The 16058-nt window shown below is 36.4% G+C and overlaps 1 protein-coding gene and 1 long non-coding RNA gene across 2 annotated transcripts in view; one reads left to right on the top strand and one right to left on the bottom strand.

Moving 5' to 3' along the window:
* Positions 1–1617: 1617 nt before the first annotated feature.
* LOC137388844 (uncharacterized) lies at positions 1618–2802 on the top strand. Its single transcript, XR_010978037.1, has 3 exons — positions 1618–1777; positions 1918–1973; positions 2632–2802. It is a non-coding gene; the product is annotated as an uncharacterized lncRNA (long non-coding RNA).
* A 319-nt stretch (positions 2803–3121) lies between these two features.
* Positions 3122–16058, bottom strand: part of LOC137388842 (beta-TrCP-like) — a 33483-nt gene continuing 20546 nt past the window's right edge. Inside the window, exons 6-13 of the mRNA XM_068075304.1 lie at positions 14247–14384; positions 11338–11459; positions 10143–10248; positions 8408–8551; positions 6533–6651; positions 5648–5758; positions 5240–5318; positions 3122–3803 (exon numbers count right to left, since the gene is read on the bottom strand). Coding sequence (XP_067931405.1) covers positions 3630–3803; positions 5240–5318; positions 5648–5758; positions 6533–6651; positions 8408–8551; positions 10143–10248; positions 11338–11459; positions 14247–14384 — 993 coding nt within the window. The 3' untranslated portion in view covers positions 3122–3629. The remainder of the gene's footprint in view (positions 3804–5239; positions 5319–5647; positions 5759–6532; positions 6652–8407; positions 8552–10142; positions 10249–11337; positions 11460–14246; positions 14385–16058) is intronic.

Below are 16058 nucleotides of genomic sequence, written 5' to 3'. Positions count from 1 at the left end.
TAATTAAGCGTTATTAATTCTAAGCAAAAGGTAACCTAATTGTTTAGCCGGTCATTATGAAGTTACACTCACAGTCAGTTCATGTGAAACGCCGCTTGTCATAATAATAGTCCAATGTGCCGCTATATTATAGCGAAGAAGCTCAGTGTGATAATAAATTAGTTTGTCAACGATACTCTTAGCAGATGTTTAGCTGAGGAACATCAGCTATGAAATGGCAGACAGTATTGGTGGATTAATTTAAAATGTAAATTAACTCTGCTGTTCTTAAATTTACTAATTAGGCTGGTTTCATCTTTCATAAAGGATTTTTTTTCATTTGTGTTTCAATTTTAATACCAATTTTTACTATAATGGGGTCTGAAGTCTGTCAGGAGTCTTTCTGGAGTCTGAGTTGAAAAATAAGCATCGACAGACGCCTTCATAAACAATGAACGGAGGAAAGGTGGTAAAGGCATTTGAAGTGTCTTAAGTCAATGACCAACTAACCAGAGATCATTTGGGACAAAGTCGGGTTTTGGACCAGAATAAGTGATGGAGTTGTCTAACCTTAACGATGATTGTCTCATAATCCTGTTAAACTGCTAGCAGAGGGTTATTCTTCAAAAAGATGCGATATTACCAATGCATTTAAAAAGCATACCTGCATTCTTAGCTAAGCATTCTGCATATTTAGCTAGATTATAGAAACAATATATCTAAACCAAAGACTGCCACTTTTAAGCTCCCGATGGAATAAAAAGGGAGTTCATACACAGCAAGCTAATAGTATATATCTCTAGACATGGTTACATGTCTAGAGATATATATACTGCCATCAATAGACAGCCGACTTGCTGAATTTTGAAATCCCGAGAATTTTGTGTCTCGCAATGACAAACATTGGCAAAAATTAAGCTAGCAAGATGAATGTATTTGCTGAAAGAATAAAATAACACAGTAGGACTACTTTGCGTAGAGACCCAGATGTACCTTTGATTTTTAGGATAAGATTGAAGGACTCATTGGTGTTAATACGTGTAATATTGACAGGTTGATACAATTCAACTAAATGAATTGAGGAAATATGGAAATGCATTGACGATGATCAAGTTTATATTGTGGAACATCCACGTTGCGGTTAAAATGTTTTTGTTCTCATTTGTATGTTGAATATTTCTAAACTATTTAACATTTTGCACATCAAGCATGCAGTTTTTATTATTAGGTTTCGCTACATAGACATAAGTGATTTGATGCTATCCAACTCAGCTTTTAGTTGGTTAGATTTCAAACTGTGACATAGAAAAGCCAGTGTTTGTGGGCTAAAGCCATAAGACTGGTGTCTGTCAAAAAATTATCTTGAAATCATGCCAACAGCAGAAATAGAGCCAATCAAGATGTAAATTATAATGCTAAACCATTACATAAACTAACACAGACTACCAAGCAAGGTGAATCTGAGTTCATAAAATATACATGTAAATATACACAGCAACGACAAAGCGTAAATATTAGAATTATGTTAGGAGTTGCCTTCTTTATTGCTTCAAAGTTACACGTGACCGAGTTCTACTACAAATTACCAGTATGGGTCCATAAGCGCAAGCCCTCATTTTCAAAATCGTAGTTTTGCGCGTGCGCAACTCTTATCGTCCTTTCTATATTGCTCGCAGACAGGAAAGGTTGGAATAAATTTTTATCCAGCTGCATCTTCCTTTCTGTCTATCCATCTGTGGAGTAAAGTTGGTGCGTTTGTGGGCAAAGTACTAATACATTCGGAGATATGCGAGGAAAGGTATGTGCGTTTGGTTTGCATCTGTTAAATAAATGTGGACACCTTTCAAGATGTTAGAAACTCTCGATGTAGTGTGTTGCCTTTTTGCAATGTTATACGCATATCACAATCGATTAACCTGACAAAATTCTTTCTTTTAGTGGAAGAAAAAGAGGGTACGCCGATTGAAAAGAAAAAGGAGGAAGATGAGAGCAAGGTATTAATCTTACATAAATACATGTTTTGTCGGCTAAACGTTTTGGCAGGCTAGCAGTTAGAGGAGTTATACTTGGAAAGTAGCATATGTTTGTCCGAAAATTTTTTGTCCTGGAATGTTCAGTAGTTTTTTACAAGTGTTCAGTTAATTGGCTGTTATTCGAGTGTAGTATTAGGTTAGTCCACATGCATTGGCATAGATTGTCCAATTTTGTCACTAAACTTCTCACACCAAATGAAACTGAATTGCTTTAAAACATTTCTTGCAAACATGTAGACGATTTACACACGTAAATTGAGACATTTATACGAATTGATAGTCCAACATGAATGATGTAGAACTAATGTTCTTTGTCATGAAATGATCCTGGGCAGCGGGCTCATCGAAACTTTTTTTGCGTTAATTCTGTTGAAAGATATTGTGTAGGCTGTTTTATTGGTGAACTGTTGAATTATGTCATAGTATTGAATAATGTGATGCTATAGACTGGGATTGTCTAGCATTCAGATTTCATTGTCGACGTTTTTTTGACATAATCCTGATCATTCAGTGTCGGTCATCGATGACCCGACAGGTGTTTTTAACTGTGTTCTCCATATCATTCGCAATGCAAATTATGAATGAAATGCTACTATTAATTTTGATTTCATTTTTGTAGATCCAAGTAAAATGCCACATGAAGATGTTCATTGATCTGGACTGTCACGAAACTCTTTCATCAGCAATTCTTATTTGATTCAGACACATGGTGCTGTATCAGTGATAGTTCATGATAAGCAATTTTATGTACAAGCCATGAATATGAATAATAATCTTCTACCCCAACATACATTTCATACATATTCACTAATGTGCTTAACTCTGGCTGTTCAATATAGTTGCTTGGTGTTTAGCGCTATCCACATCGATCCGATGTGATTTAAACAACTGTCAAATGTTTCAATATTTTTGCCACCCAACAATCATCAAATGTTTCTTTCATGAATAATTTAGGTGAAGCTATGAGTTTATAAACCATCTATAATCTGCTCTTTTGGGCGACTACTTTAGAAACTAGGTTTGCTCATGAATCTACAATAATTGTCATCTTAGAAATTACAAATTGAAGCAATCTTTCACTGTTTAACTATCTGGATACATACTTTCCATAGCCGCAGCAAGATAATGTATTAGCATAAATCAATGCTCAATTATAACTAACAGCATTCTGCTTGAATAATGCATTATTCATGCAATTGCAGTAAAAATGCACAAATTTGCGTCTTACAATGCATAAGATGAGTAGCATTTTGAGGAAATGTCTTGGACAAATTGCAAGGTTGGTATAAAAATACCAATACCATTGTCATACAGAAATGACAAGCACTGAACAATAAATATAAAAACCTTGGTACAACTGATGAGAAAGGCAGGGCGCTAATAAGAAAACCTCTAACTACATCTGAATATTATAGAGGAAGGTTCCTAAGAAGGTTTGCAACCTCTAAGACCAGCCGCGCTGAAAATTGTAAAATCATGATACCTAACGCGAAACATAGTGTCAAACTCATTGTATTTCCTAGGACAGCGGGCAACTTTTTCCACTGGAGACTGCTTTTCCTAATAGCAAAAAGCTATTTAGCTGCACATAGAGATAAATCAGGGGTGTAAGGTGCTTCATCGAGTGACATATGTGTAAGTTCTTTTTGGACCTGCCCCACTACTTCCTTCTTCCGCTGTTAACGTTTTGTCAGCATCAAGAAAATCCCAAATGAGAATTGTGTCATCATGCGAACTTGATACAATCTGGAACTGGTCAAACTGCAGTCGGAAAACTCTTCCAGAGTGTTCCTGAATGAATAAATGGATTATTATGTTGTTATTTATGTGGGCAACACTACTGCTAACCCTTGAATAACTAATGAAGCTTAGCGATGCTGCATAATCTTACCAATATAGAGTTTGTACAAAAAACATTTACCGATAATAAAAAATGCATTCAGTCTAGTGTGAACTATTACACCGAGTGGCACTAGAGCTGGTTAGCATTTGAGAGCTAATTACAGTGAACCTCTACTTAATTAATTAGTTCGTTCTGAGGCTGTTTTGTAAGTAGAAGCACATTTTACCATATAAATGTCCTAATTCATTTTAAGCCCCCAAAAGCTCAGACATAATATTAGTATAAATTATAAATATATGTTGTGGTTAAAACCTATTATAACAAATGCATGTTAGAATTATATTACTACATAAATAATAAGTTCACCTAAAGAGACGAGGGAACAGAAATAAAAACCGTGGGGAGTAGGAAGACAGGGGTAAGAAGAGGTGGGTGTTGTTGTCTTGGTTTTGTTCAGAATAAATGTTTCAAAAAAGGAAGTAGAAAGATTAATTTACACCAGCACTGAATGACTCATCATACAGAAAACAGAACTTGAATGGCGAGAAACAAAAGTTGTCCTACTTTATATGTGATAATTCCCAATTATGTATGAGTGGAAAGAGGTGCCCATCAGCTAACGGATGAGAGAAAACATGATGTACGAAAATGTATGCACACACGCATAGGATGAATTCAAAACATACACAGTCAATTCAAAATGAACACAGTAAAATTGAAACTTCTTAGTTTTTCTGCTTTTTATGTTTCTTCAACTTATCAAACAAACCAAAAAGGCTAAAATACAAAGCTCCTTTCGAGTCTAGAAACTTTGTATGTAGAGCGTTTTGTAAGGAGAGGTTCCACTGTGTTACAATTAGCCAGAAACAGCATGGCTGTACCGATGTTGCTGTACAACTAATAGCAGCAATATCCTGATAACATCATTTTAAAAGTAAGAGTTATCTTCTCATCCACCCATCTTTAACAAAACTACAGTAATCTCTCACTACTTCGCAGTTCACCTTTCGTGGCTTTAATACTTTACGAGGTAAAGAAATCATAAAACATTAAATAAATTACAACAATACAGTAAATATATCTGGCCCAGTGAGGTCCCTCCGGGAGCGTCACTGTGCTAGCAACCGTCGCATTTTGTTGCTTCCCGGTTACGTGAAGCGTGAAAGTGCATTATGCTTGTGGCGCGGTTCATCATACCTATTAAACACTCACTCACTCTGAAAATTATCTAACAACCCTAAAAATAATATTAAAGAAAAGTTACTTAGAAAATTAGTTTCTATTTCGTGGATTGATAATATTCACAGGAGTTTTCCGTCCCGATTGAATGGCGAAAGTGAAGGGTTGCTGCAATCTAAAGTTGCAAGGACAGAGAGCAACTCACCACTAGTGTCCGTAGACAAAGGGTTCCATTTGGAGACCGTGGATCTAATGCTGCTTGCAAATCCCACACCTTGATTTTCCTGCAATATATAAAATGATCTCTACAGAGTCTCATCATTTCTAGCAACAGATATCAGATACATCGCTAGATTCACTTATTGCAAGTATTGCACCCTAAGCACACCCTTTCCACAACAAGTTACCATTATGACATGAGAATCAATTGAGAGTGATAGAGAAGACAACACTAATATACATACAAGTTTAATGTTAGTGTTTTGCAGTGAAATATGGCGGATACTTTCATAAAATTAATGAAAAAACAGGCTTGGAACCTGTAGAAATACAACAGTGTACAACAACGATACAACCAGAGGAACTCTGGGTAGGAACTAACGGATCAACTTACCCGTCATAAGCACCACTGACAATCCTCTTCTTATCAAATCTGATGCATCTGACAAGCTCCTCGTGACCTTCGAGAACCCGCAAACACGCCCCGCACTCAATGTCCCAGAGTCTAAGGCACAAAATAAACTATGGTAATGCTGCATTTAATGTTTACCAGTGAACATTAATAAACATGAACATATGAACATAATTATGAACATGATGAATTCTTTAGGAACATAATAATCCCAATAGATGATTGAGTTTATAATACTGAATGGACATTTGCCATTGTCATGGCAGAATTGCAACTTCTCTTCGCGCGCCATGAACAACCCGTGTTATACAATCGTTTTCCGTAGAGGCACCAACAAAATGTCAGGCCCTTCTTTTTCAAGAATAAGCCTCTACCAATACAAAACCATGTAACAAAACTGATTAAGTGAAGAAAACTTCGATTAGTGCAATTTTTTGGAAAAAATAGCATAGTGGGCTAGTTTAGCGTAACTGTTTGTCTCGTTTCTTCATAGAACTTTGACAATGACACATTAATGTGACACGAAGAATACGAATAAAAGTGCATGTGATTTTTAATAGCCAAATGTCCTTACCTACATGTTCTTTACCTACATGTTACTAACCACTGAAAGCCTAGCTTGCCTAACCCATCGAAGCGATTACAGAGTCCAACATGCGCGGATGCAGTACTAGCCAAAAGAGAGTCAAGGGAGACAACTTCGAGTTAAATAATGTCTAAATGGTTTCGCATTGTGTTATGCCCTCTTACATTCATTCCGCAAGATTAAATACTATTTACTTGTGATCATCGTGTTGTCAACACTTCTCACATGGGATGGTGGAGATTGACAAGAGAAGTAAATTTTGACAGGGAATGCCGACTCACCTGATTGTGTTATCACTGCTTCCACTGACCACCAGGTTGCCATGGTACTGGAGGCAGGCAATGCCTCTTTTGTGTCCGTTCAAGGTCCTTTTGAACTCACATGATGAGGTATCCCACACCTGCAGATACAATGATACCAGACACATCGTTATCTCAAATTAACTGCTAGCACATATACCATCTTTACTGAGCCAATAAGTCATTGGATTCGGTATTATTAATATAGAAATTCAAGTGTAGAAAGATTTAGAGCTGAAAAATGATAAGATATGCTTTACAGACGACCTTTGAACCTGAGCTTAACTCAATGTTCAAAAAAGGAGGCACAACTCCATGGACAACACCAAATAATCCAAAAAATGAATTTTTTAAAATTTCCTGTTAGACAATGTTCTACTTACTGAAAACTTGTGTGAAAAAAACTTGCATATTGTTACATTTCAAACCTTCCTTTAGTCAAATCTCCTTATGGCAAGTTCCATACATGGTCATCCATGCAAGCCGTTGTGTTGGACCATTTCCATGGCCTTTAGTCTAGCGCACTGTTCTACAGCTGGTGCACTTTAGAAGGTTCTTGACCTTTTGGCTAGGGTTTGTCCCCCCCCCTGCCACTTTCTACTCCACTGATGAGCCATAAGGTAAAAACGACTGGCTCTCATGAGACAAGTATATAAAAACATATACATATAGACAACCCTACAACGACGATAATCCATTCCGAGAACGTTTACATATTAGAAGATGAATGTTAAACCTTTAAACTGGTTTGAAGATGAATGCCTAGCGTTACAGGGTAATAAAAATAGTAAATATATGTTTTAAACTTTCAATAAGAATTTAAAGTTTAAATACTTAGAACTTGAAATCTATGTTGGTATGTGTGTCATGCTAGCTATAGCTATTAAAATCTTAGAATTAAACTTCTGCATTTTGATGGAATTGAACTCACGACAAATGCATCCGTGAGTCTCTTACCCAGGCTTTCTACCACTGAGCTACAACGGCATATTGATCAAGGACATTATCGTAGACCATACACCGTATGCGCACGATATTTAGTTCAGCATTGGCCCCACGCATTACGATGCCCATTAAGAAATATTTTTTGTAAGGTTCAATTACTACATCTGGAATCAAGGCCAATTTTCCGCACGCGGACAATTATATTATTTCCGTAGAAAGAGCCTCGACATTCTCTCTCCGTTCAGCCAGACAAAGACAGTTCGATATCTCATTTTTACATTTGTACCAGTATCGAGAGGTACCAGTATCGTCGTATTCAAAGCTTGAATGGATAGCTTCTGGTGGAACAGTAACCTTTTTATACACACATTTTTATGCAAGAATCTTTATTATTAATTCAACATATTCAGGATTGTTATTTTGTTTTCTCAGTTCGTATTAATTATATCCTTACCGAATAATCTTTTATTGTAATCGTAGCAAAAACGACTTAATTTAGCTATTACTTGCTAATTATTTCACATTTGCATCTAAACCCCTTTATAGTTGTTTTATTTTTCTTAATTTATTTGACCTGCACAAAACATTTTCCTCATGAGATAAAGTTTGAAATATACAGTTGTTTGACAAAGTTCGAAAACCTTTACAGTTGTTTTTATTTTCTCTGAAATTATTTCAACTACACAAAACACTTTTCTCATGATATGTAGTTTGAAAGCTATAATGGCAAATGTTGTTATATGTTAAATACAAATCAATTTTCTGTGCAAATACTTTTTATTACTCGGGCAACACCGGGCAGTACAGCTAATAATGTATATAAATTATTTATATACAATTAGTCTATAATAAGAACCTTATTCAATCTACACTAGGTATAATCTATAAACCTTATATCAACTGTAGACTCACCTTGATAGTTCTGTCTCCGGAAGCTGATACGATGTATTTATCATCAAAGTCAACAACATTTACTGCAGCCCTATGACCGACAAGAACTCGTCTAAGGTTAATATCTGTAGGTGAAACCATGTCCCAAACGGCTATAGAGCGATCCTGCCATAAAACAAACATGAAATGATTGTGTCAGCAGTGTCTGACACAATGTTGTAGCACAACACTCTGTTGTAGCATTATTCAAATGGAAGCCAAGGGAGGTGATGCCAAATTTAGTTTTAAAGATGTGATTGTATCGACTTTTTTGTAGATTTTTAACAGAAAGTTCAGATATTTTGCTATAATTTGCAATTTTGCTCTTTTTGATGATCTGACTGCTAAGATGTTTCAAGATTAAAGTCAACAAAACTTCATCGTACTCAAAATAGTTAGAATAAAAATATGTACCCAGACTGGCCCAAAAATGTCAATAGTTGTGCTTCCTGTTTGTACCTCTCGTTATGACATCAGCTATTCAGAGTTTTAGTGTTACGTGTCTCTATAGACATATGTTGTTTTTATCCATCATTTTTTTTTACTTCATCAAGCCATTTGCACATGCGCTCATTCATGAAAAAGTCGCTATAATTGTAGAAAATGATCGTCATTCTCTTATTTTATAGTATCTTTTGGTGTTGTTTTGATACTATAATAAAAACATTGAAAACAAAAAGCATCGTTTTCAAAAATTCATTGCAGAAGCTTCGCGTTTTTCATGATAAAAGTTGTCTACAATGATGGCCGACAACGATAGAATGACGTCACAAAAAAACAAACAATTTAGAATTTTCTCCTGATCGATGGGATGAAACTTCAAATATAGCCTTAGATACATTGCTACAAATGTTTCAAATTTTAAATATTTTATTCTTTAAATAAATGTTAAAAGATTAAGTTAAAATTTGTCAAAGTTTGTTTCTCCAAATGCTGTGTCAACATATGAGTACCCTATGCAAATGAGACCGCATATTTATTATTTATAAATGGAAAGTACAACTATTGACATCATTTTGGGCCAGTCTGGGCATCTCTTTTTCCTCTGAGCATTTTAACTCCTATCAAGTTTGTTGATTTTAATCTTGAAACATCCTGGCAGGCAGATCAACTCAAACGATAAACAAAATCTCATATAATAGAAAAATTTCTACACCATCTTATAAAATTTACTAGAATTTGATCTGATCACATCCTTTTAAATTAAATCACTATTTGAACCAAACAGACTTTTTTAGACTGTGTAGAATAGCTTTTCAAATATTTTTATGCTTACTCCGAGCAAGAGGAGTCCTTTGAAGACATATCTGTTCTAAGGTTAAACAAATTTAGAGGTTGGATCATTATTCTCAGGGCAGCCATTCATTCAATTAAAATTATGAACCAAAGTTGGCATGTGTCAACATGACTCATGCCAATTTTGGCATCAACAAAACTGCAGGGGTCAAATAAACTGCCATATAACCCAAAGGGCAACGTGATTTCCCACATTCCATAGTAACTGCCGTAACAAATATTTAGAAATCACCACTTGGATGTGTTTACACAATGCGTTCCTACTTTGTCATATGATTGAATAGCTGCAGTCATGGACATGTTATACTGGAGTTTGCATGAAAGCAAAAGCCAAAGGAAATTTGTTAAAATAAGATAATCTATCAATCAACAGGCAAGGTTAGAACCTTCTCCAACAATCCAATAAAGCCTGTATACTAACCTTGGAACATGTGACCATAGTCCCATTTTCAAATCGCAGGTGCAGCACTGCCTCGCAGTGATGAATAATGGTGTTGAGTAGAGTGCCGTCATGCACGCTCCACACCCTGTAACAGATACTTATTACAAACCAACTGCGCCCAGTAACCATCTCCAAACGGTGTGGAAACTAATAACTCGATATATACAAGAGAGGACAATCGCTCAGGACTTGTTTGTAGAAGAGCTGAGCAAACCTTCAGCTTGTCGCAAGATATCAACATTCAAGTGTGTTATTAACTAGTTGATTAAAATTCCTATTGTTCGTGCCACGCGATATCCAGTGTCTGCCTACGATAGCGATAGATCAGCACACAATCATTCAATTACCTCTACCTAGTACGACTAGACGGCACATAAAGTGACATTGACGCCCTTAAATCTCAATCTCGTTGCACTAGGAAATACGTATGCCGATGATCAGCAGAGCTTTGACACACAATGGCAGGTGCCAATGAATGGATAAGTAGGATGACACTAGGAAATCGTACAACTAAAGTGAACACTCAGTGATAGTTTACCGAGTGTTCAACTGTCTATTGAGAATTCTTTAATAGCCACTATGTTTCCAGTGTGATGATGATGGTGATTAGAAATTGTGGTCATGTTGAATTACCGGATTAATGGATCATGGATTAGCGGACATGGATTAACGCCGCTGCTTTGTTAAAAAAGATACAAAATTCCCCACCAGAGGTTATGCAGCGCACTTCGGAATACATTTTCGAGATAGGAACGACTGAAGTGTGGAAAATGTTTAAAATGGAATAGCTTGCTCGACATTTGCTTATGCACTATAATTTGCAAGAGTCATTTCCATCTTCCGCAAACATGAAACATTTGATAAAAATTTGTGAGTAACAAAACTCGCTGGTTTTTGCCAGTTTCCATCTTGCTGATGATGCAAACTTGCAAATTAACCACAACATGGTTAATCTGTGGATTAACCACAACATGGTTAATCTGCGGGATTAACCACAACATGGTTAAAAGACTTCATAGACACTGTCTACTTGTTTCACCAAATACTCAGTAACCTAGATTTTTCCCCATTGAATGAATTGACTGGACCGCTGTGTTGAACATATCAATTGGATGAGACACCTGACAAATCATTCCGATGGATTCCAGAACTCCAGCAAAGCTTCAAATCTTACCGGACGGTTGAATCACTGGATCCTGATATGATGAAATTATCATCATACTGGAGACATAGGACAGAGCCAGTGTGACCTGTCAGAGTGTGCAAACATTCCAGATTGTTCTTTCTGTCCCACATCTACAACAGTTCATGTTTAGTTAGCAGAGAAAGCTGCCAAACTCTGCCCATAGTCAATATTTCTCGAACTGCTAGCGGGACACTGCCTGCAGTTTGTATAAAGACTATTATCTAGTCTGCATCTCTGTCATCATTCAGCTCTAGTTATTTGTTTCAAGACCTAGTGGTTAGCGAGTCTAGACAAGTCTGTTCATAACCAGTTGCAATGTCAGACATCGTGCCTTGTAAGGTATTAGTTCATCATTTTAAGGCATGGTTACGCATGCCGATGAGAGGAATGGAGTCGTTTGTATATTCCAAGCACCACCGATGTTGGCCTATGATGGTAGCGAGGGAACTGACCTGTCTCTTATTGGTCTAAAAATTTGACATACAATTGAGCTAATCGCGGTTCCATTTTATACATTTACAGAAGTTGATTTCATTGGTGATTCTCTGATGACAGTAGCAATCACAATAGCACTTCACACAAATAATTATATATGAATCAAAACATTCTGACACATAGCTGAAGTCCATCGCGTCAATTTGGACTGAAGCGTTTACAAATAATTCTTTGGCCGATTAAATCTATTGAAGACAGGAGTTTTTCTCTCCTGTTTGACTCGTTTCATGAACTTTAATTTTTTTTGCATTTATTAATTGTCAGCGCTAGCACATAATAGTTTTTCACTTAAAAAAATTATAAAAGCGTAACTAGCAGTACAATTACTAATTCCATCACAAATTGCTGACTATCCATAATAAATAATGATGCTAATAATAATATCATGAAGCTGAAAAATCCAGCAAGAATGACAAGGCCAACTCTAACTGGCCAATCAATTTTCTAACACAACACGTTGCCTAGTAGTGTCAGTGTGCGAAGCTGCGGGAGTTGCCTAGACCTAGTAGTGTCAGTGTGAGAAGCTGCGGGAGTTGCCTACACCGCATGTCATTTATGTATTTCTGTCAGTCTGCCTGTAATGGCCGAAGTAGTTAACAGTCAGCAAGAGTCCCTACACATAATATTTACTGCGGTAAATTCTTCAACGATTAGCATACCGTAGCAACATTACAAAAATATACGGAAGATTTGAATTTCAGCCAACCCGAAAATGGTAAGCAAGGTGCAATAGCAAAGCAATACTTTTTCCTGAATGGGTGTGCAAAAAGTGCTTATTTAGTTCTACATATATCCATAAACCCGGAGTTATCTTCTACTTGCCGCCTTCAACAAATGGGAGCAACTTGGTAATTGCTCTATTGATACCCAGTGAGCGAGTCCAATAAAACATGTTTAGCTCACACTTAACACATTTGTTGTCAGACAGGAGTTATATTACTGTAGGCTCAATAGATAAACCTATTTATAAAGATCTAGAGCAGGGTTGTTGACAACGCATGTGCCCAACTACTGTCAACCAATCCTACCAGACAAAGGGTAGGATTGAATGGATTCCTAGGATGCCTCTCCTATGCCATTTATAAATTGTATAGTAGAATACAAACAACTTTGACAAATGGAAAAGGAATATTGAAGAAAAATAGCTCAAGATGGCTGATAACAGGTAAATCCCAAACAACATGTATTGCGAAATCCCCATACATGATTGTTGCCAATTTGCAAAAAGGTTTGTAAAGCGAGAGTCAACAGAGATTCGTGTACGTGACTCGTTGCCAGCTATTCAAATCACCAAATGATTGACGTTTCTGTGTTTCACTCAGAATCAACCATCCCTCGCAATGCCATTACTAGCATGAACCTCCTACTAGTTAGCATCTAATGCATCACTTCAGAAAAGTTTTTTCGTCTGCAAAGTTGCATTCACAACAAGTTTAAATCCTGAGCGATGCAATATTTTTTCCCCGCATTCACCTGTAGCTCTAGTCAGAGACAGACACTGCTTTTACTACAGTAAAAGTTTGTATGGTTAACTCGGGCTGCCGCTACATGCGGTTTCAATATGCTTATGACACAAATTGTGAGTTCAAAAACTAAACTGTGCCCTATTAAAAATGTAGCCGCGATAATCACTGGCTGTATTTTCTTTCGGTTGGTTGCTGTTATAGCTCGATTATTCTCGTTTGTTCAGTTCGGTCGGCTAATAGAGTTTTTAAAAAACACAATTTTAACCATTCATATTGTTCCATAATCGATTGGCGGACAGTCAAAGGACACATGGGCACTACAAACCAATGGTATGACCATAAATCTTTTACAGAAATTTGACTCTAAAAAACTAAATTTTGAAATAGCTTGAATAGCAAGAACTAATGCACACTGAAATACCTTAACAGAATGCCAACAAAAAATGAAGAACTGAACTATCCGCCGTGGAATAAATAAAGCCATTCTCTTAACCCAAAGTTGACTAATTCGCAGTTAGTTCAATCGAGAGCGATTGAACTAAAGGGACCCTACAGTGACGACTGGGAGTATATGAGTAAGATGACTGACTAGTTATGCATCTTGTTTACTTGAGTCTAAACTTAATAGCATAATATCACAGCCTAAAAACTATTGACAGGTAACTAATTTAATAGAATTATCATAGCCTAAAAACCATTGACAGGTCACTACTTTAATAGAATTATCAGTCTAAAAACCATAGACAGGTCACTACTTTAATAGAACTATCACAGTCTAAAAACCATTGACAGGTCACTACTTTAATAAAATTATCATAGCCTAAAAACCATCGGCAGGTCGCTACCTTAATAGAATGATCATAGCCTAAAAACCATCGGCAGATCACTACTTTAATAGAATTATCACAGCCTAAACACCATCAATAGGTTAACTACCTTAATAGAATTATCCCTGAGGCCACTGATAATCTTTTTGTCATCGTATTGGAGGCAGTAAACGCCCTTGCTCGTTTCGCTATTGCATATGATCTTCTGGAGGTTGTGTTTGCCTGTCCTCCAGTTTGTGTCTATTCTCTACAAGATATGACAGACGATAAGACACCCTCATACCTTCCAACAAAATGTCAAAATATACCTAGGTCAGTTGAAGAAAATGGTTGAACAAGACTAGATGATTGTCTCCCCCACATGAAAGCAACTACATATGCTAAAAGCGCTTATTTTGCGTGTGATGTTTTTGCTGCCCTTATCATTTGCTGCCCTTACATACTTCATGGAATTGTTATTCCCTTGAGAAGTAATGATTCTATGGGCAGTGTTATGTCAAAGCACTGGTGATCTATCATTGGTACACATCTTTCATTCATACACCTGGCACTAGCACAGGGAGCAACAAAAGCGGATGTTCTTAAGATTTCAAGATGCTTGAGGTGTTTAACCCTTTCCATACCAAAATTGAGTATATCATAATAAGGGACTTGTCACTGTGTAATTCAGTCTTCCATAGACCTTTTTAAAATCCTATGATTTGTTTGTAAATTTGCATTGTAACAATTATTTTCGGTTGAGTGTTTACGATAGAACTTGTACTACTAGTTTGAGGCTAAAGTTTGTGCTTTGCATGCACGAGAAAGCTGGACACATGATTAGATGATTCACTTTACAGTCATACCTCAGCTTACAAGCTTAACATGTTCTGGGACGCAATTTATTTCTATATAGAACAATTAAATATACATTGATTGGTTTCCATACTCTGAAAAACACAAAAAACACTTAAAATGAGATATTGTAACATAAAAACGTGTTGGTAATTGTCTTAACTTAGCAAATGCTTTCAAAAAGCAACAAATAAAAAACAATGCAAGAAAATGTGATTAATTAAAATGTAAAATTAAATACATACAATAGCAGCTAACGCTAGCATTTGCCAAGGAGGGAGAGAAACTTTATCCTTAATTACAACATTTGACTTCGATAATTTTGTATTCCGATGCACTGACTTGAAAGCAAACTTTTGTTTTAAACTTAACGTAATTAAAATTTCTTTGGCGTTCATAGTTTTAAATTTCTTCTCATGGCTTAGCTAATTTTTTCTTCGTTTCGCTCTCACTATTAGCCGGTCAATTCAAGATATACCTATCTAAAGACGTTTGCCTTTGTCACCCTTTCAATATGTTGCGAAAAGGGCGAATACAGGTGTCGTGACAAAGGGCTTATGCACGACCACTAGCCAACTTGTCCGAATGACTAATTTTTACAAATTCTGTAAACTCGTGCAATCTTTCTAACATATTTTTATTTCTTAGTAAAAATGCTGTCCTCTTTTACATTTTCATTTTCCTCTTAGCTACTGAGCTCGTGTAATTCCACAGAATATTTCATCTCCTGAAGCTCTATTAACTCCTGTGTCGTGAGTTATTCTTGCTGCTTCTTGACAAGGTCGGTCACGTCTGTCTCATCAACCTATAGCTTCATGGACTTTTCAAGCAAAACAATTTCATCTGTTAAGACTTGTTCAGTGTCATCAGGGTATGCTGCTTCGGCCCCCTCTGCAATGTCCTTCAGCGACGGAAGCTGGTCACAATTTCTTCCACGTCGAGTTTAGGACTCGTTGTGTAACACCCTGCCACGCATCGCCAACGATTTTTAAACAATGGACAATGTTAACATAGTCTTTCGATAATTTTGTAAGTGTGCGAATCAAAGCATTTTTGAATAAATATTTAGTGTACAGTTTTTTAAAAT

Source organism: Watersipora subatra, chromosome 2, assembly GCF_963576615.1.
Source record: "Watersipora subatra chromosome 2, tzWatSuba1.1, whole genome shotgun sequence".
Lineage (NCBI taxonomy): Eukaryota > Metazoa > Bryozoa > Gymnolaemata > Cheilostomatida > Watersiporidae > Watersipora > Watersipora subatra.
This window is presented reverse-complemented; position numbering and strand designations above follow the sequence as displayed.